We start from the raw sequence: 24,042 nt of genomic DNA, 5'->3' as shown, positions 1-24,042 counted from the left end.
CACTTAATGTTTGTTTCGTCAGTGCCGACTTTTGGTGAACACCGATGAGTTTTGTTTACGTAGCAACAGGCAGCGCATAGCAACGGTGTTATAAAAATGGCACTGTTACTGCGGATTTGGTTTAATCAGATGTATATTGAATGCTTCCAGATGGTTATTACAGTGTGATAACGGATTAAAAGTAATAGCGTGTAGCCTAAGTCAGCTGCCATATCTGGAAACCCGGAGAGAGCTAGCTAACGGTGACCAGGGCGATCTCTTCTCTTAAAGATGTCTTTTCGAGAGTCACCGCGTCCTTCTGATGAAGAGGAGGCTTTCTACCTGCAGTGCAGAGCTGCGTACCTCGCTGTGTTCAGATCTAGTTTGACAAATATCGCTTCCAAGCAGCAGTTATGTCGTGGTAAGCTATCATAAATACGTAGCTTGCTCATTAAAGAACTGTTAGCGTGATATATATGCCAGTGCTAAGGAAAAATACATATTTGATAGATGTGATTGTCGTGCTAATTCAGTGTTTATGAACCACTCTATGAAATGTATCAGCTGATAACATCAAGCGTTGAAATTCCTTTTTAAACTCTTAAACCCGCACTGACCTGCTGGTGGATCATTCATTACAAACCCATGCTGTGCAGCAAAACATTAATCAATTCCACAGAGCATTTAGTGGTGATCCCACTTACCAAAATACCACAAATTAATGAACTTTGGGGAAATGTGCACAAGTGGATTCTCAGTAGTTACTTTTTTGTTGTGATTAGTGGTTCAGATGTTACACTGTGCAAAAAATCATCTCATCTTTTTGATTTTTGAATAATGTACATTTAAAAAGTCTGTCAGAAAACAGGTCAAGAAGAAACTATTGTTGTTTGCTATCTGCTTGCTACTTCTATAGTCAGTGTTTTGTTACCACATTTATTCCCTTCAGTTCTCCAGCAAGCAGGAAGAAATCCATCCCATGCCACTCTCAATAAATACTGGACCCCGAGAACGTCTAAACTGAACTTTGACGACTTCTGTGAGATTCTCAAGTGTGAGAAAAAAACTGAAGAAACAGAACTGATGAGAGCTTTCAAAAAGATGGATGTGAACGGTGATGGCTACATCACACACAGTGAACTGGAGAAGGCCCTCACCACTGTGAGTTATTTGAAACATTTTGTATTTGACAGATATTATTGTTATTGTTCTGGATTAATGTTTTGGTTTTGGCTACAGTTGTTAATTTTGAGTGAACTGAGTGAGTTACGCAACCAGGCCAACTGAGTTACACAGCAACTGGGAACCCAGTATTACAGATGTAGACTGCATAAACATAAAATGATTAAAATCACTGATTGGCTCATGCTTAAACAAAATAGAATAGATAGGTGTTTTTACTCTTAAAGAAGATATGTTGAATCTTCCAGAGAGGAGAGAAAATGACGGCTGAAGAGGTGAATGCCATTTTCTTATTAGCTGACATCAACAAGGACGGCAAACTGGACTACGCAGAGGTAAGTTTGGACAAGTATCAAGTGACTTCTATTCTGCTAGTACTTCAGGTTATTCCTTAAAGTTCAACTGAATTTGCATGAAATACAGAAGAATAAATGACTCAAAGCAGCACAGAAAATTCAAAAGTGCAAAAGAATCAAACAGTTTTAGCCCTCCCATGATTTCCTCCAAACTTGTCTTTACTTAGTGTGATATTCTCACCTCCACCCAAGACAAAAGTGTTTCTGACCCTCTCCATTACCTCAAAACTGCGCTCATGTATCATCTTCTGACTTACGGTTTCTTGTTGCTGTCAGTTCTGCAGATTGCTTGTGTCTACAGTAGAACAGTGTCAGATGGCTGCTATGGAGAGGCTCGAGGCAGACGCCAAGCTGAAGAGACAGAACTTTGGCAGTCAGTCGTACAGCCCTCCGAAGAGCTCCGTGTCGTCAGCGTCAGCAGCAGCAGCGCAAGTGGCAGCGACTCAGCCTCAGCCTCCAGAAGCATCAGACGTGACACTCAAGAAAGGTACAACATGTGGCTTCCCAGAACATTCTCTAACATAAAGTATACTGCCTCTGAATTTGTGTTTGTTTTTATGTTTTAAAAAATGATCAGTTTGTGTCAACAAGCATTTACTGCTGTGCTCAGTGACAGGAGATCAATACATTGGTGTATGACTCCAGAGCTACATGTCCAAAGCAGCAGCCTATCATAGATACACAGCAGGTATACTCAACTCTTTCCAAAGATGCACACCGATTGCCCCAATACGCCTCACCGATTAGTTTTGATGAATAAATAATAGCTCTGTTATTGATCGATTTTTCACTCCCCCTATGACAAATCACCTCATTAAGACAGTCCATACATCATAATAGCAACACAATTACAACGGCTTGTTTGGAGGGAGGAGACTCTCAAACGTTGTGATTTGGGTAATCACTTCTGTCATTAAGAGATTGACAAAAGCTCTATCTACACTGATGAAAAATGTTGCCTTTCAGCTGTGGCTGTGGAGTAGGGACTTGCCAAAAATATATGTTTTTGTAGCCTAAACAAGCAAGCAAGGACTGGGTTCAAGTCCAGCTGCAGCATTCTGCTACCAGAGATAATGAACCAGCGTTTTTTCTGTAAAAGACAGTTGAAGATGGGTGTAAAAATCTACTTTTTGCACTTAAAAACCAGTATTTTCAGGAAAGACGAGAACAGAGATCCTGGATGAGCGAGCCAGGGACAGGCCCACAGTGGGAAGATAGATGGGGTTGATTTAAGTGGTCAGTCCATGTTCATGCTATTGATCTGGAGGATTCCACCACTTCTCACTGGGGAGATGATGAGGGATTAGACGGCGGTAGAGAGGAGGGCCCAGTCGACCAACACTGCAAAAACAAATGAGCTCCCACATAGTAGTCAGGATTATCACATTATTGTGCCTCTCCCAGGTATTGATTTATACCCGTTACATTTTAACAAGGCTCTGACACGAGAAGCTACGTGATCACACATGTTGAATGGGTTATTCTTGGAGCTCAAAAACAGTTTTGACTGCTCATTTGGTCTTACATTTGTCAGTATAAACCACTTCCCTGAGAAATACAGAATAACTGTATGTGACATGGTTAATTCTGGCTGATTTTTCACAAATAATTGATGATATTAAATTATGTATCAGGTGTTTTGTGTCTAGCAGTTAGACCAATTGATGAGCTGTCATGGTGCCTCTCTGATAATTGGTCTATTTAGTTCAATTCCTGCAGTTTTCTAGCACCAAGGAACCACCAGTGCTGAAACAATGCTCCAACATTCAATATAAACTCACACTGAAGCTTTTGTTGGGCCACGTTTCAGTGCATCTTTGTCCACATTCATGAAACAGCCACAATTTGGTCCTCTAGATTAAAATACTCTCATCAATACAAAATGGATCCATGACAAATACCATGACAGTGGGTCTATTTATTTCTCTGCTACGGTAATTTGCTTGTAAGCCCATCACATTACTTCGCATCTTGATTCCCCGGGCTTGGAAACAATCAGACCCCTCATTAGTGAATTGATATTTTCTGGCTTCAATTAGTGTTCAAGGAAAAAAAGTTGTGCAAGATAATGGATTTGAGAGGCTGCTGTTATGCCATTTGTGATTTAAAATGCCTCCATAATTAATTAAAATGGGGTTGAACTTGAGATCACACTTTCTCAGAACCCAAATGCATAGCAGCCATCTTCACTTGAACTTGGGAATGGACTCCCGGGAAGACGGATTACAGTGTCAATTATGTTGTGCACCTCATCTCTCTTTTGAAAAGTGTGTTTACTGTTTGGAGAGGGGGAGGGCTACTCTTAATCTGTCAGTCAGTCAGCTGAGCTCTGTGCTTTGTTTTAGCAGCATTATGTATTGATAATAATTTTGTACGTGTATTTTGAGCATGTGTAGCTGTCTTTATAATTTCTCATCTTGGCGTCTGACGTGTGTTTATTTCAGACAGCAGATCGTCCTCTCGTCCTTCCTCTGCTCGCAGCAGGCGGTCGTCTCTGTCGAACTCAATCATTATGACTTCCAGCAGCACTAAGGCCAGCAAAATACCAGAGCCTTCAGGCTTACAGGTAAACCATAGGAGTAATGTTGATGTTTCATAATGCATCAGTATAGATATTAGCCACTTTGAAATCCTTGAAGACCTAATTTTAAAACCACTGTCCTATTTATTTAATGTTTATTTCATATTTGTTTTGTTATGCACAATTTTATAATTCGGTTCACTGCCTCATACACAGTGTTTATAGCCTAGATTGCAGTGCCTGTCCCTGGATGGGCCTTAATACAAATATGAAACTCAAACAGCTCAAAACAAAAACAATAATACAATAAAATTACCATAAAACTCAATGACAAGCATCAGATCATTTATGACTACATGACTGATCGCTCTTTAAAAGCTGTTTCAGCTAGAGTGTAAAATGATCCCATTCATGACCCATTAGACAAATCACAATTAATAAGAAAAAAAACACAGTTATAAACTCATGAGTCACTTAAATGGCATTTGATGACAGAAAATCAAATTTAATACAGTAATTTATAGTAATATAATTTACATTATTTACAGTGTATTTTTATTGTCTTCTAGCGGCAAAATGCTATATTATGAAGCTTAAAGATTCAAAGGAAATCTTTGCACATGAGCCCCTGTGAAAGACCCCATGATAACAAGGACCCTGCAGCCCCACAGCTCTCTCAGTATCACTGTCACCCAGTGTTTCTGATGGGCGAATTTAGCCCTGGGTGGATAGATATACACTGTATTGATCCCTTGCCTTTGTTTTCACTCTTTTTGGCTTAACCTCGCCTGGTTTGCTTTACAGCAAGGGGGGTGAAGAAAAAAGTAAATAAATAAATAAATAAAAATAACTGCCCCCCATTCCATCTCTCAGGTCCAAGCATCGTGTTGAGATTGGAAAGGGCCAGACATCATCGAGGTAAAAGAATGTGTGTCCAGAGATTACCTCTGAGGGAAGTTCTGCTCGCTATATTGGCTGCTATATTGCCACAGGCTGATAATTGGGAGGCGGTGGGTGGAGGGTGGGCAGTGTTTTTGTAGTGGTGTGAGTGTGTGTTTGTGTATCTATGTGTGTGCCATGTGGGATGCAAATGTGTGTGAATAAATAGAAAGCTGGACAGTAAGGATTATTCTTGCTTATTCTCAGTATTTATGCATAGGTTAGAATATAATTCAAGGCAAAATGTGTGTGTGTGTGTGTGTGTGTGTGTGTGTGTGTGTGTGTGTGTGTGTTTGTGTGTGTGTGTGTGTGTTTGTGGCTGGTTTGGTGTCCTGCGACCCTTTGCGTTGCAGTAAATCAGACCTGTGGCCAGAGCAGGTGACAGCGTCTGTATTAGTCTGCAGGCTGACCCTCTCTCTATGGGGGCATTAATTCTGATGTCTTTAAGCAGTAGACGGGTGCCCATGGCAATTTCCCTCATTTAATATTGTCTGGACAAACCACTGAAGTGTTATGGTTTGATCTTTTATGCCTCTCACAGCCCAAGATAAATACTTTGAGAAAATGGCTTTTCTCTAAAGGAGTGACATGCTCCGTCTTTATGGTACTTTCTTTGTTTAACTTGGTGATTTATTTGTCCACTAAAAGAATTTATAGCCTATTCCAGACTTGCTTGGCCCTCAATGTCCTCTTACTGTGTGTCCACACCAACTGTGTTTTCATTTAATGTGTCTCCAATGAGTGGAAGGAAAACTTCCTTGTTTTGATGTTCCTGTTCAATTTCAAATTAATATCTCATTTCGGTTGTGCTGCCAGACAAAGGAACAACAGGATTTCACAATGAGAGAAATATTAGGATTCATAAATATTGCCAAAGTAGCCTCTTGATAGTTTTGAATGACCGCTGGCCCAAGATTGAAAAGGCTGTATTTATCAAAGTTAAATGGACTCCAATTTGCCATATCAGGTACTAGAGGGAGATTTACTTCGGCCTGCAGCAGGAGCACAGTGTAACACGTCTGCCCTCCTCTGGATCAGCAGGAGAATAACAAGTGTTTACACGCTGCTGAGCCGACATAAACTGTGAAATAATGAATATGGCCCCTGAAGGTTGGAGTGGTAATTATCACAACGCCAGTTTCTGTTAATCAAATGAGCAACCTCTACTGTTATGATTGACTGCTTAATTCACTTTTTCATGCCAAAATATACTTCCCCCTGTCGCAAGATCAATCCCTCTTTTAATAGGAACTGCAAATTAGTTTTGGTTTCCGTTGAATGAATAAATGCATTTTGTTGTCACGCAGCAAAACAGTTTGTTGGAATTGTGTCAGGATCTAAACAGAGACCACACATCATCAAATATATTAGGATACACATAACATGAAATACCAAATTAGATATTTCAAAGAGCTTAAAACTGTAAACAACTGGGTCTATGACTAATAAAGTTTAGGAATCATTATTTTTCTGCTTTATTAGTCGTAACTTATAAATGAAAGTTTATATGAATGTGGTGGGTCTGTCAGTTAAGTAGAAATATTATCCTTTGTTCCAGGAGTGGCATCACAGTTCTGTGAAAGGATGTTTCTTCCTGGAGGATGATGGGAGTATCAGCTCTCTGCAGTACCAGCTCCACGTCCCCCAGACAACCAACGTCTACCTGACTATCCAACCGCTCAGCCTCAGCCACAGACCTGGTACTTAGACTGTTTTATATCCACACCACAGTTTTAGTGGGATACAGTGTAGTGGCACAGTTTTAAAGAGGCTTTTTGTGACATTGTAACATAAATGTAGTATCGCCCCAGTAATTTTCAGATTATGAATCATAAACAAAAAGACCACACAGAACGACTTTGTTTATTGGCCTCTGCATTGTATTTCACATCTTGTGGCAGCGGGTCAGATTTTGTAGGAAGTGTGCTAGATTGTGTTCCGGCTCAGTGGACGATAATTTATGACAAACAATAAGAAGAGGATGTAGTTTGGTTTATAAAAATTGGAGGAAAGGTAATCCTCCTGTTTATGCCTGTTTATGTGCTGGTATAGCCAAAGTGAAAATTTGTTATCAAAGACTCAGCATACTCTTAGTGACAGGAGATCACATGCATCAATTCTGCTAAGCTTCTCAGTTAATATATTATATCATATGTTTTGGATATGGTAGTTTTATGAAAAATAATAGAAGTATGTGGTACACGTAAACAATCACTTAAACAAATTGTGCTGTAATGTTGGAAGTATAAAATACACAAGTACTTGTTTGTTCCTTTAACTCAACCACTCCTTTTTTGCTCCTTGCACATATTTATATTTTGATAATCAAATGAAGTAAAATAATTATATCGTAACCCACAAAAAGCCCTTGAACAGCAGTTGTTAGGTCAAAATCTGATTTACTTTATATACCCGTTGTCCTGTGTTACTTTTCAGACAAGTGTTCATCATGGATGACAGTGGATACAGCTCTTTTTATTATGTCTGCTGGTGAAACCAAAGAAGACTCAACTCTACTGCATTTCACTGAGTCGAAAGACAAAGAAGTATGTTTGTGTTTGTTGAGAGATGTGCATTCATTGCCATTTCTAATCCTTCCCAATGATACTTATTTTAGGAGCTTGCGTTTTATTTACTCCTAAATGCCAGATGAAAATTACAGGATATGCTGAGTGTTTTTAACCTCCTTTACCATTCTTATATTCCTACAGAAGTATGTTTGGAAAGGAGAACTGAATGCTGGGACCTACTACCTGCTCCCCTTCACCAGCGGCTGCAGACTAAAGAAAAGGAGCAAAAAGAACCTTTCTAATAAACCTGTGGAGCTTGTCTACAGGACTGACACTGGAGAACTAGACCTCACCAGAGAGCTCAGGTTTGTGTGTGTCTGCTCTTGATTTACACATTCGATCTTTTTTCACTTTCACCTGTTGTCACCAGTTTTGAATAATGAAAACTAAAATTGTACTGATTTTTTTTAAAGGCACTAATGAGCAGATATAAAATACATACCTACAACATAGACAACATCAAAAAAATAACAGTGCTTTAGCATGAAAAAGAAACACTGTAGTGTAATCTGGGCTTTGATGCAAAGTTATTGACTGCTTTGCTTACTGTGTTGCTACTGTAACAGTAACAGAGGAATTCATTGAAGCAGTCTAAATTTAAGTCCTGCATGCAATTTCTCTGTGTTGCTTCCTTTGTGCCACAGGGAGGCGCTGTCTGACATCTTTGAGGTTATAGACCTGGATGGAAATGGTTTGCTCAGTCTGGAGGAATACAATTTCTTTGAGCTGAGGACCAGCGGAGAGAAATGTGACAAGGATGCCTGGGCTGTCTGTAAAGGTAAGAATTTTCATTATGGCACTAATATGTAGGAATGCCAGTTATACACATTTAAACAGCGCAAGGGGCCAACCAATGATTAGTATTAATCATATTTCTTATTACTGTTTTTTGTGGGGGCCAGAAAACTTTGATATGAGAAAGAACCAGCTGACACGGCAGGGCTTCATGGAGTTGAACCTGATGGAGGCCACAGAGAAAGATGGAGACCCTGCAGACCTGTGGGTCACCCTGGAAGCCATGGGCTACAACCGCATGCTGGAGCTAGTAGAGGTAAGTTTCACTCCTACACCTCAATGAGTTACTCTACACTACATTACATATTGTATTGAATCTACATTCTTGTCTCTCCCACTTGGTTTCCATTAATTGAATGAACACCTCTTCCTCCCACTCCGCTAGGCCTGTCCATTCCAGATAGATATACACAGTGAAGGCACTCAGCTGTCCATTCAGCCACTCAGCATGGACTCAGGACCAAAGCTTCTGAACCAGGCTCTCCAAAAATCCATCACATCCAGAACAGGGGCCAAAGCGCTGAGGGGACAAGACAATGTTTTCATCTACACCTACAGAGGAGAGCACAGGATCTCCTCCCTCATAGCCAACAAGGTAGGATACAAAGTTTGTGTAGGAGTGATTATCTGACTCTGTAGGCAGAGTTTTACACTGAAATTAAGACATCCAAAAGGGGAAACAAGGGCATACATGACCATTGATGTGATGGTGTTCACAGTTAAGCAGTATTGTAAATAGATTAATCAAAGTCTCTGGTTCACTGTGATCATTCAGTTGCCATGCACCTTGATGGCCACTAGGGGGACAATAGTCCAACTTTGAATGAGAGAATTAATGAACACTACATTATCATTCACGGAACGTGGTATTGATCAGAGCACAGAGCATCAGAGTGTTTGATTATTGTATAATGACTATTCATAGGCTTGAATTAGACGCTCTGTCTTAGTAGAGTCTACTGCTACAGTCTGTGGTTGCAACAGACTATTCACCCCATTTGTAATTGATATGCAGCAGTGTTATCCATTCTCATAGCAACAGGAGCTACTCTAAAAGAATGACCCGGTGATACAAAAGAACTACTGAGCAATGGAAACAATTAACCTGGTTATCATGAGACTGTTTCTTTATTTTGTTTCATATCTACCCATTGCCTTAAAATTAAACAACAGTAATTGGTCTTGGATGTAGTGCTGTCTTATGAACAGTATGTATCCAAATTACTACATCCAAATGGTAACTGGTACATAAAGATGTAGCTTTCCTGAGATTAGCACAACACAGATTACCTTGTTTTTATGAGTAAAGAGAAAAGAGGCCATTGTTTTATGTCTTTTTTCTTATTTATTTACCGCTCAGATTTCTTGATGTTAATTAATTTCAAGAAGGAAGCTGACCAATACCCTTTGTGTTGCAGGCCAACCAGAAAGTGACTGTGCACGTAAACAATGAGCAGAGCAGGAACTGCAGCAGCAGTAGAGGCATGAGTGTGTTTGCTGTAGAGGTGCCAGCCCGAACTAAGATGGTATGAAGTTTTTCCTGGTGATCTTTGACAATCTGAGAAATGTCTTGGATATGATTATGACATTAGATGCTCATCCTGGAAACATAATGGTTTCCACTCTACTACATTCAAATTTCCAACATTATTTATTCTGAATAAGAAAAATACTTTTATGATTTTATGTTTTAGATGCTAATGCAAACATGTCTTCTAGGTGTGCCAACATGTGCTGCCCATCAATGACAAACAGGACTGGACCTACAACTGTGTGGAGACCATACTACCCTTCTAATAATGGTGTGCTCCTATGAAAGATTCAAAGCTCTTTACTTTTCCTTTTCCTGTATCTTTACTAAAGATCTTTCTGATCTCTCCTGTATCTTTACTAAAGAACTTTTAGAAACCCTGTGTTCAAAATATAGCTATGCTTTTTGTAAAGCCTTCTCTGTCAGACCATAACACCAGGAGCTGAGCCTCTGTGCTTTGTGCAGTTGAGGTGTTCAGATTGATGGCAGAGGTGGTCACAGCACTCATAAGATACCGATGCTGATGGTTATTACTGCTTTTGTTGTGCCTTTGTATGTGTGACACATTTGGTTAATGTACAGTTTTGTGTTAAAACTCCCTTAGCATTAATAAACATTTTATCTACACAGGTAGAGATCAAAGGTTAAAGGTTTTATTTAATTTTAAATGATAAATTCATATACTTTATCATTTAAAATAAAGACTTATTGTCATGATGAACTTAATCAATTTCAAGAAAAAACTTCTCTTAAGTCTTCTCATGTGTCTGGTGCTGTGTTGTTACTTTATTATGTACTGCTCTGATTATTTATCATGATTATATTTTAAATTTAAATTGGCCATGTCAGAGATTTTCCAGGCAGTTTTAGATTTGTTTTGACATCACAACTTTGTTAAAGGCTCTTTAACAATTCTTTAACAACAACCTAAAATCACAATTAAATGAAACATTATGAATTTAATTTTTTTTATCAACTTTTTCATGTCACAGTTGTCATGTAATCATAAAGGCCAAAACAAATGTGCTAACTTTTTTTCTTGTGTTTTCCTATATTTTACTTTGAAAGACATTTCATTGTTTTATCACTTTTATGTAAACAAAACTAGATGTAAATAAAAAATCCAACCAATATTCCTGTCACAGGTTTCTTTGACTGATATCTCTTTGTTTTGCACTTTTGAAAGGCATTACTCCATTATCTTCTACATCAGTGTCTTGTCTTTACAGGAAATGCGTAAAATAATAGTGGATGCTCTCCAAAATGCAGTGTTACTATGACCTTAAGCCCTTGTAATCAGGCATGTTCTCACTGTTTAATTTACAGCTTGAGTCACAACAGCAGGTTTGCATCCACTGGATCATGGGAAATTTTGAATCTGGATTTCTTTCAGCTCTCTTGAAAATGCAGCAAAATTTTCTGATAACATTAAAAAAAGAGGTGAATTTATGCAGCAGATAATATTTTAGTGCTGTCCTGGACATTTGAGGAAGAGCCCAAAGCTGCTCCTAACACCATAGCATTGATCACTGTGTATTCTATTCATTTATTAAATGAATGGTTGTACTTTAGTTCTCCTACTTAAAGTGTGTTTCAGCCATGCATGAAATCTGTATTTACTCTGTTGCTGTTAGTCACCACTGTCCATACTCTTAATAAAGTATGGGGCTGTGAGGATTTGGCGTTGGCACTGAAATGCATTCCTGCATTGCGCTCAGGTCTAAACTTTATTTGCCCTTGGCCTTTTGAGCTGAAAACAGTCTTGACCTCCTATTTATATCCCTCTGGTCATTATTTGCCCTTTGACTTTCTCTACTGAAACAGTAGAGCCAGCTAACTAAATGTCACATGGCATGTGAGATGTATTTAATGTCCCAAGCCCCTGTCTGCTCTTCCTTTCCCAAGACAGAGGTTTAGTAACACTCGACTGCTCAGGGTAGCTGGGGCTCAGGAGTTGTGAGCCAAGTTGAACATCTGCTTTGTGGGGACTGTTGTTCTGCTTTGTAATTTAAAATACATATGCTTGTTTTAAGAAAAGAAAAAAAAACAAGTCCTTCACTTGCAAATAAGATGTAAGTTTAACTAATGTTATAGATGAGATTAGTTAAACCTACTATAACTGAATTAGTAGAACAGAGTGTGAGTTTACTCTGCTCTTGGCATGTATTAGGTATTTTCCTTCCCTTAAAAGCTACTGAGAGGTAAAATGATATACATATACATACTGGTTGAACAACAGCCTCATACTCATGTCCCATTGTTGTGATGGCAGGTCTGACGTTAAACTTTGTTCTGCTTATGATGATCAAACACACTGTGGCGCAACAGGCAAACAGCAGTGGCCTGAAGTTGACTATTTCATAACATTCTCCCTGTGAAACGTACCCTTTCAATCAAATAGTCACACTGCAATAACTTTCTCTCTCAGTAGCTGTCAGAGTAATTGATACTGAGTGAATTGCATTGATTTATTGGGGATAAAATTATTAAATTCATCTAATGTCCTGATTTTTGTATGTGACATAAAGGTTTGAGCCACAGACCTTGCAGTCAATGACCCCTCTGTGCATGTTACTTGACCTTTAAGGTACAAAGTTCTGCTGAGGCATGAATTAAAAGTCAGGCTTCACAAAGCTTGAAGCTGTGTCCATTTGGGGGATGTTATTTTGCACCATCAGAGCCAGAGCTATCACTAAGGAAACTTTCCTATCCTATGTATTTTTATTTCTCTGTATGAATTTGGAGTTAAGCAAAATGAGAGGACTTTACGTTCAACAGTTTAAAACAAACACTTTGCAGTTACTTTTGAGAGCTTATGCAGTACTGTCAGATTCAGTGCATTGAATTTCACAGCTTCAGGCCTGCAAAACTATAAATGCATAAAGTAAGGTCAGCATTTCTCCCTTGAATTCTATATCTTTTTCTTATTGTAAATCCAAAAAATAATGATAAAAAGATTAAGATGAAGGTGGTCATTGCTTCTCATACAATGGGATGGGTGGCAGAGGTGGGAAAGATTCCCATCTTTTGTCAGTGTGCAGCACATCGTACATCTCAAAACAATTAAATGATTACAGAGCCAGTCTTGTGAAGCTTACAACATAACATACTGTCCTTTACCTTTGGGTTTAATAACACTGAATGACAGACTTGGGCCAACATGGGCGTCCCTATAAATGATTTTTATATTCTCCTATATTATGAAATGTCACGTAAGATATACATGCTTTAAGAAAAGTCAGAGTTCCCCCCTACTATTTACATCACAATAAAGTGTGTTTAATGCCTTTGTTACATGTTCACTTTGTACTTTTTAAATTCATGTGAAGGTTGTGGTGGGCTGTTGAGGGGATTTGAAACCCTCTCTAAAATCTAGGTTATGACCCTGAGGAGCACTTGGTCACCAGTGAGCCATATTGTGATTTATTTATCCATTTTTGGTTGTTTATATCATTTCAAAGAAGAGAGTAAAAGTTATGAGAATTTATAATGATCTATCCAACACCCATGTTGTTGATGGGTGTGAGGAAATCCTACATGGTCCCTACTTGCCCTTTAAACCGAGAAGGCGGATCCACGAGGGGGGAGTTGTCCGGTGTGTACGTGTGGCTCCTCTGCCACTGCAGTCGCCTCCTCGGTCGGACCTGGACTGCGGATCACACGGGGTGACTGATAATAGGTGCTCACTGGGGGTCAAAAATGGTGAAAATAACGACAGTGAAGACCAAGCCGTACACGGACCAGAAGCCCGGCACGAGCGGTCTGAGGAAGAGGGTGACCGTGTTTCAGCAGAACCAGCACTATGCGGAAAACTTCATCCAGAGCATTATCTCTGTCATCGAGCCCGCTGAGCGCCAGGCGGCCACTCTGGTGGTGGGAGGAGATGGGAGGTTTTTCATGAAAGACGCGATTCAGCTGATCGTTCAGATCGCAGCCGCCAACGGGGTCAGTAGGAGAAAGAAAACACTGTTCACCTCTGCTGTTCCCCGTTTGTGTGTAGCTAGCTAAGTTAGCTAAAACAACCCCTGTCCAACAGACTCCTGTTGAGTAACTGTCAGTTAGCAAGTCAAGCTAGCTGTCAAATTGTACTCGTGCTGAACTCAATATCATATTTTATTGTTTATTTAGCTTATCAGGTTGTATTAAATACCCGGAGATGTCGAGTAGCAGTGACTAGTTAATGCTAACTAATAACAGTTCAATTTGTGGGGAAAAGCATTGCTAATAAGTCTCTAATAGCGTAGCTAACATTATCGTAACATCACTGATACTGAAGTGTGGTTCACGTTAGCCTCGTTCAGAGTTTTTCTGGGCTTTCAAACGTATTCAGCCCAATATTTCACAATGTCACACTATGTGATGCAACACTCTCAAATGAATGACTTTCAGTTAGCTTACTAATATTAATAAACGCTGCATGCTCCTACAAGCTTCCCTCATTCCTGCAGTAAAACAAAGAAATACTGTTAGAGCAAGCATGTCACTCCTGCCTCTACTTGTGCTTTGATATGATTTCATTAAGATTGTGTTTGTGCAACTGTTCTCAAGAGCATTTGAACCGCTTATGTTATGTTTAAGGCTGGTCTGAGTTTTCCTGTATGGTCTCCGGTGGCAGGTTGACCGCGGTGATCTTTTAGATAAAGTGCACTCGGAGGTCACTTGCATATCAAACCGTTACCTTTGACATTTATACACACTGACAGGACGACATCTTTGCTGCAGCGTAAAAGACCGAACACTTTTTTTCTGGATGTCAAAACAGTCTCAGATCTTGATCTTGATCTTGCACAATTGTGCAAATGGGCAAAAACAGATTTTAGTGTTGTTATAGGAAGCATGATGAGCAGTCGTCGTGTTGTTTCATAATATCTGCGGTGGGATGCCACTGGCTGCCTTCACTCTGATGTTACTGAAACGGTTTTAGGCGAGCAGGGGAAGGGGCGTGACGAGCAACGTGCAGCCAGTCACGTTGCTCTGCATATGTCTGTAGCATAGATGGGGAACTGCACGGTCAAGTGCAGAGATGAATGAATGAATAGTACATAGAGTACGTTTGCGTTTCATTTGACACATTTTTAGCGTTTAATCATCCAATGTTCTTATCCCAAATGCAGCACTCACTACTGCAAGCAAAAAGGAGCCTCATCACTTTGGGACAGGACAGTATGGCTGCTGCCTAGACTGAATCTGTGACCTTCTCTCTCATGAGGTGGCCATTCTGTCTCTGGTGTAGTTACTGCAAAGCAACCTGTGGTAAATGCAGGTTTTGTGGTTCAGGTTGCAAAAAGCTGTCTCATATTTTATTTGCAGTTTCTCCACAAGTGGCTGTTGTTAGGAAATGAAGCAGTGAGGAAACTGTATGGTTGCCAAAGGTACTCAGACAGAGGCACTGCTGTTCATATGTTTACACAAAGCGGACCATTCAGTGTTTAAATAGACTATTACATAAACAGAGTTGTTGGGCTGAGATAGAGATGTGAAGATACATATTATGTAACCTGTTCTGCACCTCAGAAAGGTATAAGTAAGATATAGTCATACAAAGTGCAATTAATCAAAAAGTCCAAATCAGATCAATATTTGGTGTGATTGATACTTCTTGTTGCTGCTGAAAATGCTCCTTGAAAATGACTCTGACTGTATGTTTAGAGTCATTATCATGCTGCAGATTTAATTTTGGACCAATCAGGTGCCTGCCTGATGGTATTGTGTGATGGATAAGAATCTAAACATTTAAACTCCTAAAGCATTTGTACAGTGCTATATGTGTTGAGAATAATTACAGTCCATGTACATTTAGCTTTAGTTAGTGTTTTTGGATTAACCTTTTCTAATAAGTAGTTCTATTTCTCCTTTTATCTGTGAGTCTGTGCACTAATCCATGCATCTACATATGTGTTCCTGCCTGCAGATTAATCACCTGGTGATTGGTCAGAATGGCATCATGTCCACCCCTGCAGTCTCCTGTGTGATCCGCAAGATAAAGGCAGTTGGTGGCATCATCCTCACAGCCAGCCACAACCCAGGGGGCCCCAACGGAGATTTTGGCATCAAGTACAACATCTCCAGTGGAGGTGAGTGGAGGCTAATGCTCACAGACCTTCCTGTATCCACTATGGTGCACTGCAAGCAGTGAAGAGAAATGTGCATGGTTTCGTTTTAAGAATGTTATTTGACTTGACTTGACTGCACACTATCTGTGTTTGCTACAGTGTAAGGATATAATGACTAACCATCCTCTCCGCTTTTTTGTCCCCAGGACCTGCTCCAGAAGGCATCACAAACAAAATATTTGAGATCAGCAAAGGCTTGCAGGAGTATCACATCTGCCCAGAGCTGAAAGTGGATCTGTCCAAGATTGGCAAGCAGACCTTTGAAGTGGACACTTTCAAGCCTTTCACAGGTACATGGGCATCAAGAGCAGAATCCTACCTTCAAATGAAAGATAAACAGCTCATTAATTCTTTTGTTCAGGGTCGGAAATTAATACCAGTGACTATAGTAGCAAATTTTGTTTTTAATCATCTGAAATAATGAGTGAATGCTACTGAGGACCTGTGAAACCCATTAGCTAGTGTGACCAGTGTGTGATGAAAGTTAGTTTGCTAAAGAAAGTTCTGATCTTATGAGCTTCTGCTGTCTTAACTGGGTTCTGTTTCCTCTTTGTTTATCTCAGTGGAGATTGTGGACTCTGTGGAGGCCTATGCTGAGATGCTCAGGGGCATATTTGACTTTGTTGCACTGAAAGAGCTGCTCTCCGGAGCCAGTCACATTAATGTTCGACTGGATGCTATGCATGGAGGTATGAAACTGCAAAGCACAGGCATTTCTGACTTTCAGAGCATCACAGTGTAAACATGAGTTTTATAGTCTATAAAAGTGTGCACTTCATTTACATCTCTAGCAAGGTGTGATGTCTGCTTTTAACAACACACTCTCGCCCTCTAGTGGTTGGTCCTTACGTGAAGAAGATAGTCTGTGAAGAGCTGGGTTCTCCTGCCAACTCAGCCGTCAACTGTGTCCCCCAGGAGGACTTTGGGGGCCACCACCCTGACCCCAACCTGACGTACGCTGCTGACCTGGTCAACACCATGAAAGGAGGAGAGTATGACTTTGGAGCCGCCTTTGATGGTGATGGTGTAAGTCAACTTTTCTTCCAGGGCTGATTTTTATAGCTGTTATAGCTGTCAATCTATGATGTCAGCTCACATAAAGGGAATTTAATAAACTCTGGTCTATTAAGTTTTTAATTTTAATAGACCAGAGTCCGTAAGCAAAATAATGGGCCTAGGTCCAGGGGTGAGGCTGAATTGAACTCATTTTAACGTTGGAACAGCCTGTAATGAGGACAGTGAATGTTTTTAGTTAGCATTTTTTTCTCGAGCTTTCCTCCCAACCCTTTTCTCATATTTTGTGGAAGGTGCAGACCCAATTTCAATATATAACAGTATTGCTAATATGATAAGAAATATGCTCAATTCGTCATCCTCATGCTACCTTTAGAATTCATGCGATGTTTTTATTTACATAAACAATTCACATGTAGTTCAACATCTGTCAGGAATCTTTTGCAAGAAAACTCCAGAAGGACCGACATCAATTAACCTACTGAACATTTAACACAGCTCTGGAAACTAATTCCTGTAAATTAAACAAAACTACATCATGTCTTTGATTTGTGATTTTTGATCTTGATCTGTCTGTGCCTCTTGTTTTGCCCCCCCACTTCAGGACCGTAACATGGTGCTGGGTAAACACGGCTTCTTTGTGAACCCCTCAGACTCAGTGGCTGTCATCGCTGCCAACATTACCAGCATCCCTTACTTCCAGAAGACTGGTGTCAAAGGACTGGCCCGCAGTATGCCCACCAGTGGAGCCCTGGACAAGTAAATACCATGTGACATAACAGTAATGTTTTCCCTCCTGGGTAAACTGAAAAAAACACTGATCTCCCATTATTTACAGATTAATTTTGTCTTACGTGGTTTATCGTGTGTGTAAATCTGTTCCAGTGTGGCTAAGACTCTTCAGATGCAGCTGTATGAGACTCCTACTGGCTGGAAGTTCTTTGGGAACCTGATGGACGCTGGCAAACTCTCATTGTGTGGAGAGGAGAGCTTCGGCACTGGTGAGAAAAATTCATCAGATTTGTGTAGCTTCAAGTAAGAGAAAGTAGTGCCCCCCACCTGCTCACTCACTCACTCACCCCCTCTCCTGTCCCTCTGCTAACCAACCAGGCTCAGATCATATCCGTGAGAAGGACGGCCTGTGGGCGGTGCTTGCATGGTTGTCAATCTTAGCAACCAGGAAACAGAGCGTGGAAGAGATCATGAAGGATCACTGGCAGAAGTTTGGCAGAAACTTCTTCACCAGGTCAGCACTGATCCATGTAGAGTAGTTTATGAAATGTGGGCTTGAACCCCAAAATAGAAGTATTCCAGGCTGCCAGCCTTAAGAATATTTTTAATATTTGCTTGTTCAAGGATTTGGGATGATACAGGGATGTAGGCTGGTCATATGGTACTCTGCCACCATCTAGTGGCAAATGAGAGAACTGCAGCCAGTTGCCAGTTTTTTCAGTATGTACTAGGTATGTGGTGTTGAATTGTATTGTGTTATACAGACAGATATTTCTCTTACTGTGCTCACACCATTTCTAAATAACAGAAACCTCTCTGTGTAATGCAATACATTTCAAGTGCACCACAAACAACACCTTCCCAAATGATCATGAAGTTTCAATAAAAAATGAACATCAGCACCTTCATTGAGGCAGGATTTACTGCATTGCTGTTGCATTAGACTACATTAGTTTTTAGCTAGGTGTACCTAATAAGCTGACAACTGAATGTAGCTGTTTAAGACCTAAGACTTTGAAGTTTTTTCATCATTACCTACTATGGAAAATTATCACTTTTATGATTTTGTTCTGACCAAAAATCTGTAATTTTCTGATGCCAGTTTGTTACCAGACCATATTTTTTCAACCTAAATGTAACATTTTACCGCAGGTACGACTATGAAGAGGTCGACTCAGATGCTGCCAACAAGATGATCAAGGATCTGGAGACAGCGATGTTCGACCCATCCTTCGTGGGGAAGAAGTTCTCATCAGGTGATAAGACTTACGAGGTGGCTGTCGCTGACAACTTCGCCTACACAGACCCTGTGGACGGAAGCGTGTCCAAAAACCAGGTAAGGGGCCGAGAAAGCAGATCTCATTAAAATTTTATGCCGTGCTCCCACAGTTTTCCATCCATCATTAGATGTACTCTGTTTCTTGAAAATCTATCAATGTTTTATACTGTCCACTCTCAGTTCAGCTAATGAATGCATTCATACTGTAGTCAGCCCTTGATATTCTGAACTGATCTTATCTTAAACACTGTAAATGGTTGACTTAATGTTAGAATTGACTGATTACATAAAGAAGTCATATCCCTGTTATAGATAATGACCAATGAATAACTATCAGCATTGAACTGCGTAACTTATTGCACCTCATATGTTCTACCTCCACATGTTTTCCTGTTACTGGACATTTTCATTTATCATCATCTCTCCTCTGTCCTTCTCTCACTCTCTCAGGGCCTCAGGATCATCTTCTCTGATGGATCTAGGATTATTTTCCGTCTCAGCGGTACAGGCAGTGCGGGAGCAACCATCAGGCTCTACATAGACAGTTATGAGAAGGACCCCCAGAAGATTTACCAGGACCCACAGGTCAGGACAATGAGGTGTAATTCCAGCCAGCTAGATCCAGTGAGAGAAAGACTAGAGAATGAAGTCATCAGATGGGAAAATAAACATCCATGGGAGCAGCAACAGTCTCTTGAATATTTTCATATGTAAAAAAAATTACAGAAAAAGAAAAGACAGGATAGCCACCTAGGCAACAGCTTCTACAGAACTGGTCAAAGGTCATCTTACTATATTATTGCCTTTATCACATCCTAACTGGAGGCCCATGCCTCAAAGCCCTCAAAGCTCAAACCCTTCATACTCTGTGGAATAATCTGTAACATGCGAGACAGCCAGCTCACATCGGGTGGAGCTCTCCAAAAACGAGTTCCAGAGCTTGTATTCAACATGGGAGATGATGGAGATGTTTGGCCAAGTCTTGACTTATGGCAGCTTATCAGGGCCAGCATGAAAAGAGGGAAACCTAGCACAAGGGAAAAATAAAGAGTGCAAGTTCCAACTAGACACTTCATAAAGTCATTTTGACTGGTGTAGACAGGGAGGTGATGTAGAACAAGAAAGTGAGACAAGCCCCCCAAAAAAGTGAATAAAAGTTCTGATCAAGGCCTTTCATCCTCTTCGGTGCTTACACATCATGAATGAACAGATAAGCAGAAACATACTGCTTCAGAATCTTAACTTGACAGATAAATAGCCAGGGGGTTAATGGTTCAGTTGGCTGACTTTGGGTTAGTTTGATTTACACACCCAGAGGGTTGCATTTTGATAAGCATAGGCTTGGAGAAAAAAAGGAAAACCTTCATAGTTCAGCCAAAAGAAGTTATTTTCAGAATTCATTGTTTTGCTCATCTCTGGCTTACATAGTGGTTGAAAATCACTACCAGAAAATGATTTAATTCTGGCAGATCTCTCTCTCAAGGATAGTTTATGTTACTGCTCATAGCTTTGAAACTCAGATTAGCTTTCATCTCAAGGGAAATGCATCACCAGTTCCTTCACAAGATCAGTAAAAAAAGTGAAAAATGCAGACTGCAGTTTCCCTGAACCCAAGGTGATGTCTTCATCAGATGTCTTGTTATTTCTGACAAACAGTCTTAAAATCCCAAAATATTACAGTGATGTAAAAAAACAGAAAGGCAGTAAATACTCACGTTGGAAAGACTGGAACCAGAGAATGATTTAAGTTTTTGCTTTTAAAAATGACTCAGTGATGAAATGATTATCAAAAGAGCTGCAGAATTTTCTGTTCATCAACAAATCAAATAATTATTACAGCTAGAATAGTGATGAAAGCTGTATTCCCAAGTCTAGTATAGAGTCCTAAAATCATTTTTCAATCATTTTTTGAATCAGTTGACACCTCCATATTGTGTGTTTGGCAAAACTTTGTCATTTGTTGAGGTAATGACAAACAGACTTCTCAAATCAAGTTAAAAAGATGTTTTTATACTTGGTGTGTGAGAAAGGCATGACCTGAACAGGAAGTCATATGTTCTGTGTGTTTGTGTCATCTCATTGGCCAGGTCATGCTAGCTCCACTGGTTGACATCGCCCTGAAGGTCTCTCAGCTTCATGAGAGGACTGGACGCACCGGCCCTACTGTGATCACATGATTCCTCTGCCACACTGCCTCCACTCACCCTCAGCAACAGGATACCTCCGCTCTCTCGGGGGTGAAGCTGCCCCTTGAATGCTGTCTTGGCTTCGGTTCCCTGGCCCTCTTAAAAAACAGAGCTGGATGAAAAACTGAAACTTGACATCCAGGTTGAATACCAGAAAATACATGAGGAGGTCTCCATTTACCTTAGAGTGAAAGTTAACCAATGCCATCTTCTAGTGTTAGACTAGACCTAGTGCTTAAAACACTGGAGAAAATCTGCCTTAGGGGTCAGATCATGTATATTGATACTTTTATGTCTGAAAAAAACATTTGGCATTAGTAACAAGTAAACGTTTGTCACATGTTAATGAGATTTAAGGAAAGCAAAATTTAAAATCTCTAAAGACAGCTGAAACACTTAAATTGAGTGTGCCTCATGTAATTTCTGTTCAAAGTTGCCAAACTGACCATAAATCAGCAATTTGGGGCAACCTCACTCCTCTCCCACCACTTTTCCCCTTACTGACCTGGTGCCTTCCCTCTCCCTCTGTTCTCCAGAACCACCAAAACAGCCTCTTAACGTGAACCATGAACCACAGCTAAAGCCTTGAGAACTAACACATCCACCATCAATAAAAAAAAAAGCTTACACAAAAGAAGAACCATGGTCATGTTTTAAATCTGTTTTTGTCCTGTTGCACAGTATTTAAAGCAACAAAATATAACTTTGCTAAGTAAGAGTGCCCTTTGCTAGTCCAAGTCCGAGCAGTTAAGCTTTATTTATGTACTGAAGACAAATCCTATCAATTGCTTGACTGCAGCTCTCACTGCCTAGTCCCACTCACTGAAGTGAAACACAGCTGAATGGTGTATATTCCCAGTGTATGATCCCTGGCTTCTGGAAACACGTCAAACTCCATTTATAATTCTTGATATTGAGTTATTGAGTTTCTTCACTGGATATCAGAGATGAACACTTTTAAGTCCTTTTAAATGAGTACATGAGTACAGTTCAGCATTACTGTTGAACTTGCTGGTCCTGATCTGGATTCAGCCACTGAGAGGCGTTCAGGGCACCGAGTGGGAATGACAGAGGCACCATTCTCCCTTTTACAGTCAATGCATTGTCAAAATGCTTCTGAAGCTGTTATTTATGGTAAAATAGTTACATAATGTAGCTGTAATACATTTAATAAATATGCAGGCATCTGTCATAAACACACAAATGCACAATACTCTCAAGTATTTATAGATACTGTACCTTTCCTTCAAGAAACCAGCTGGTTCCTGACTAAGTGTTGGGGCTGGCTGTAATTGCTTTAGCAGACCTGGGTTTAGAAAACTGAGCATTCACAAGAGAGACTGAAACAAGAGTGTGTGGGGTGGTATTAATAATAGCTTCTTTTCAGTTGGGGAAATTATTCTAGATAAATGCAAAGATCCTGTCCTGCAGTGAGTGAGCCAAGTCGTGGGACAAGCCTCCAAGAGAATAAAGTGCTTCGAAAAAGTCAAAGCCTCTCCAAAGACATTCCTCAGGGAAGCAGAGAGGCATAAACTGATGACTTCTCTCACTCCCTCACATGTTGTCTCATGTAATGAGATAGTCAATGTAATCTTGATTAACGATTAGCGTTATAAAGTGTCAAGAGGTCAGGGGATCCCACAGGCTACATTTGAAGACAAACAGGCTTTGAGATGTAGTTTTCCACAAGGGGAATGAGTGAGCAATGTTAGAGGCAGCTTGGACTATTTCACACTCTACAGGTACTGGATCGGTGTCAATTTTTCCCTCACACAATTCTCATATCTGGAATTAAATTGGCTACAATTTAGTTAATAGGAGCGAGGGTGGGAAATCAGGTGCACGCTTCTTTTTTCTCCCTGAACTTAAAGGGAAAATTGGCCTCAATCACAGATGGCACATTTTCCACCAATTTCTGTCAGGTACGTCAATGTCATTCATTCTGACCTGTGCGATCGCTTCTACCTGTTTGCAGTAACACCCCCCCCCCCCCCCAAAAAAAAAAAAAAAAAAAAAAAAAAAACACATGGTAAATAGTTAAAGTTCCTGAGCTGGAACTAATTGGCCAATCAAGTTGTATTTTCTCGTGGATATCTAATGAGTTTGACGTATGACGACATTATGTTGCAGCTGACTATTACTGCTATTTTACATTTCCTGTGATTTACTGACACAAGCTTTGAGACACACATTTCAAATGGCATCGTCGACCATTAACAGCTAGATCTGAATAAATGTTTCCAAACCTTTTGTCTGTGTTTATGTTAAGATTGTGGATAGGGCTTTTAAGGCCTGCTGCCGGCCTTCAAAGGTACAGTCGGCAGTATTTGGGATGTATAACTGCCCTAAACAGTTCCTCTCTATTCCCTTAGGGGTCACACTTAACAGGGTGGAAACTTTTTCATGCTGCATTGTTCAGACCCTGTCAGGTTAACATAGTGCAATGCATAATGTGTTCCTCTTGTTCGGCTCGTAATGGCTCACAGGCTGTATTTGGATTGGCTGTCATTACATCAGGTAATCACAATAAGGCTTACATTAAGCTGGCCTGGTCCACAGCTATTAGATGTCCAAATGGCTTTCTCTGGAGCTGGCATGGAGCCGCCGTGTGTTTTTTAGAGCAGCCTGTTCATTGCTCGCTCGCAAGATGAGGGCAACGTGGCAGACAAAGACATCATTCTCTAAGTGCTCAAAAAAAGGACTTAGGAAAAGCACAGGCTGTGACTCTGCACCATGCAAGTGGGTTTCAATCCTCTGGTTCTCTCTGTGAGCTTTTCCCTTTTGCTTAGGCACAATTTTCTGCGTCAAGTCATACAGTGTTCGAAGAAATGAAAAGTGAAGCTTC

At 40.2% G+C, this 24,042-nt stretch overlaps 2 protein-coding genes across 2 annotated transcripts; both read left to right on the top strand.

The window, feature by feature from the left end:
- Positions 1-36: 36 nt before the first annotated feature.
- Positions 37-11,015, top strand: efcab7 (EF-hand calcium binding domain 7). The gene is made up of 13 exons (XM_018696546.2): positions 37-400; positions 929-1,140; positions 1,410-1,496; positions 1,794-2,004; positions 3,962-4,083; positions 6,536-6,677; positions 7,414-7,523; positions 7,689-7,852; positions 8,192-8,325; positions 8,450-8,598; positions 8,728-8,937; positions 9,761-9,868; positions 10,062-11,015. The coding sequence occupies exons 1-13, from the start codon at positions 271-273 to the stop codon at positions 10,137-10,139; spliced, it is 1,857 nt and encodes a 618-aa protein (XP_018552062.1). The 5' UTR covers positions 37-270; the 3' UTR covers positions 10,140-11,015.
- A 2,453-nt stretch (positions 11,016-13,468) lies between these two features.
- Positions 13,469-21,837, top strand: pgm1 (phosphoglucomutase 1). Its single transcript, XM_018696533.2, has 11 exons — positions 13,469-13,818; positions 15,785-15,947; positions 16,133-16,276; positions 16,550-16,675; positions 16,822-17,012; positions 17,605-17,759; positions 17,886-18,001; positions 18,111-18,246; positions 18,885-19,068; positions 19,462-19,596; positions 21,099-21,837. The coding sequence occupies exons 1-11, from the start codon at positions 13,573-13,575 to the stop codon at positions 21,186-21,188; spliced, it is 1,686 nt and encodes a 561-aa protein (XP_018552049.1). The 5' UTR covers positions 13,469-13,572; the 3' UTR covers positions 21,189-21,837.
- The last annotated feature ends 2,205 nt before the right edge of the window (positions 21,838-24,042 follow it).

Source organism: Lates calcarifer, linkage group LG17, assembly GCF_001640805.2.
Source record: "Lates calcarifer isolate ASB-BC8 linkage group LG17, TLL_Latcal_v3, whole genome shotgun sequence".
NCBI lineage: Eukaryota > Metazoa > Chordata > Actinopteri > Centropomidae > Lates > Lates calcarifer.
Note: the sequence above shows the minus strand (reverse complement) of the source record. Positions and strands in the feature narration are given on the sequence as shown.

Bases quoted from the DNA above. Each gene is read 5' to 3' on its own strand.
- efcab7 (XM_018696546.2), top strand. From the start codon at position 271: ATGTCTTTTCGAGAGTCACCGCGTCCTTCTGATGAAGAGGAGGCTTTC. The intron at 4,084-6,535 runs GTAAACCATAGG...CCTTTGTTCCAG, and splicing joins CAGAGCCTTCAGGCTTACAG to GAGTGGCATCACAGTTCTGT. The intron at 8,326-8,449 runs GTAAGAATTTTC...TGTGGGGGCCAG, and splicing joins TGCCTGGGCTGTCTGTAAAG to AAAACTTTGATATGAGAAAG.
- pgm1 (XM_018696533.2), top strand. From the start codon at position 13,573: ATGGTGAAAATAACGACAGTGAAGACCAAGCCGTACACGGACCAGAAG. The intron at 16,277-16,549 runs GTACATGGGCAT...TGTTTATCTCAG, and splicing joins CACTTTCAAGCCTTTCACAG to TGGAGATTGTGGACTCTGTG. The intron at 19,069-19,461 runs GTAAGGGGCCGA...TCACTCTCTCAG, and splicing joins GAAGCGTGTCCAAAAACCAG to GGCCTCAGGATCATCTTCTC.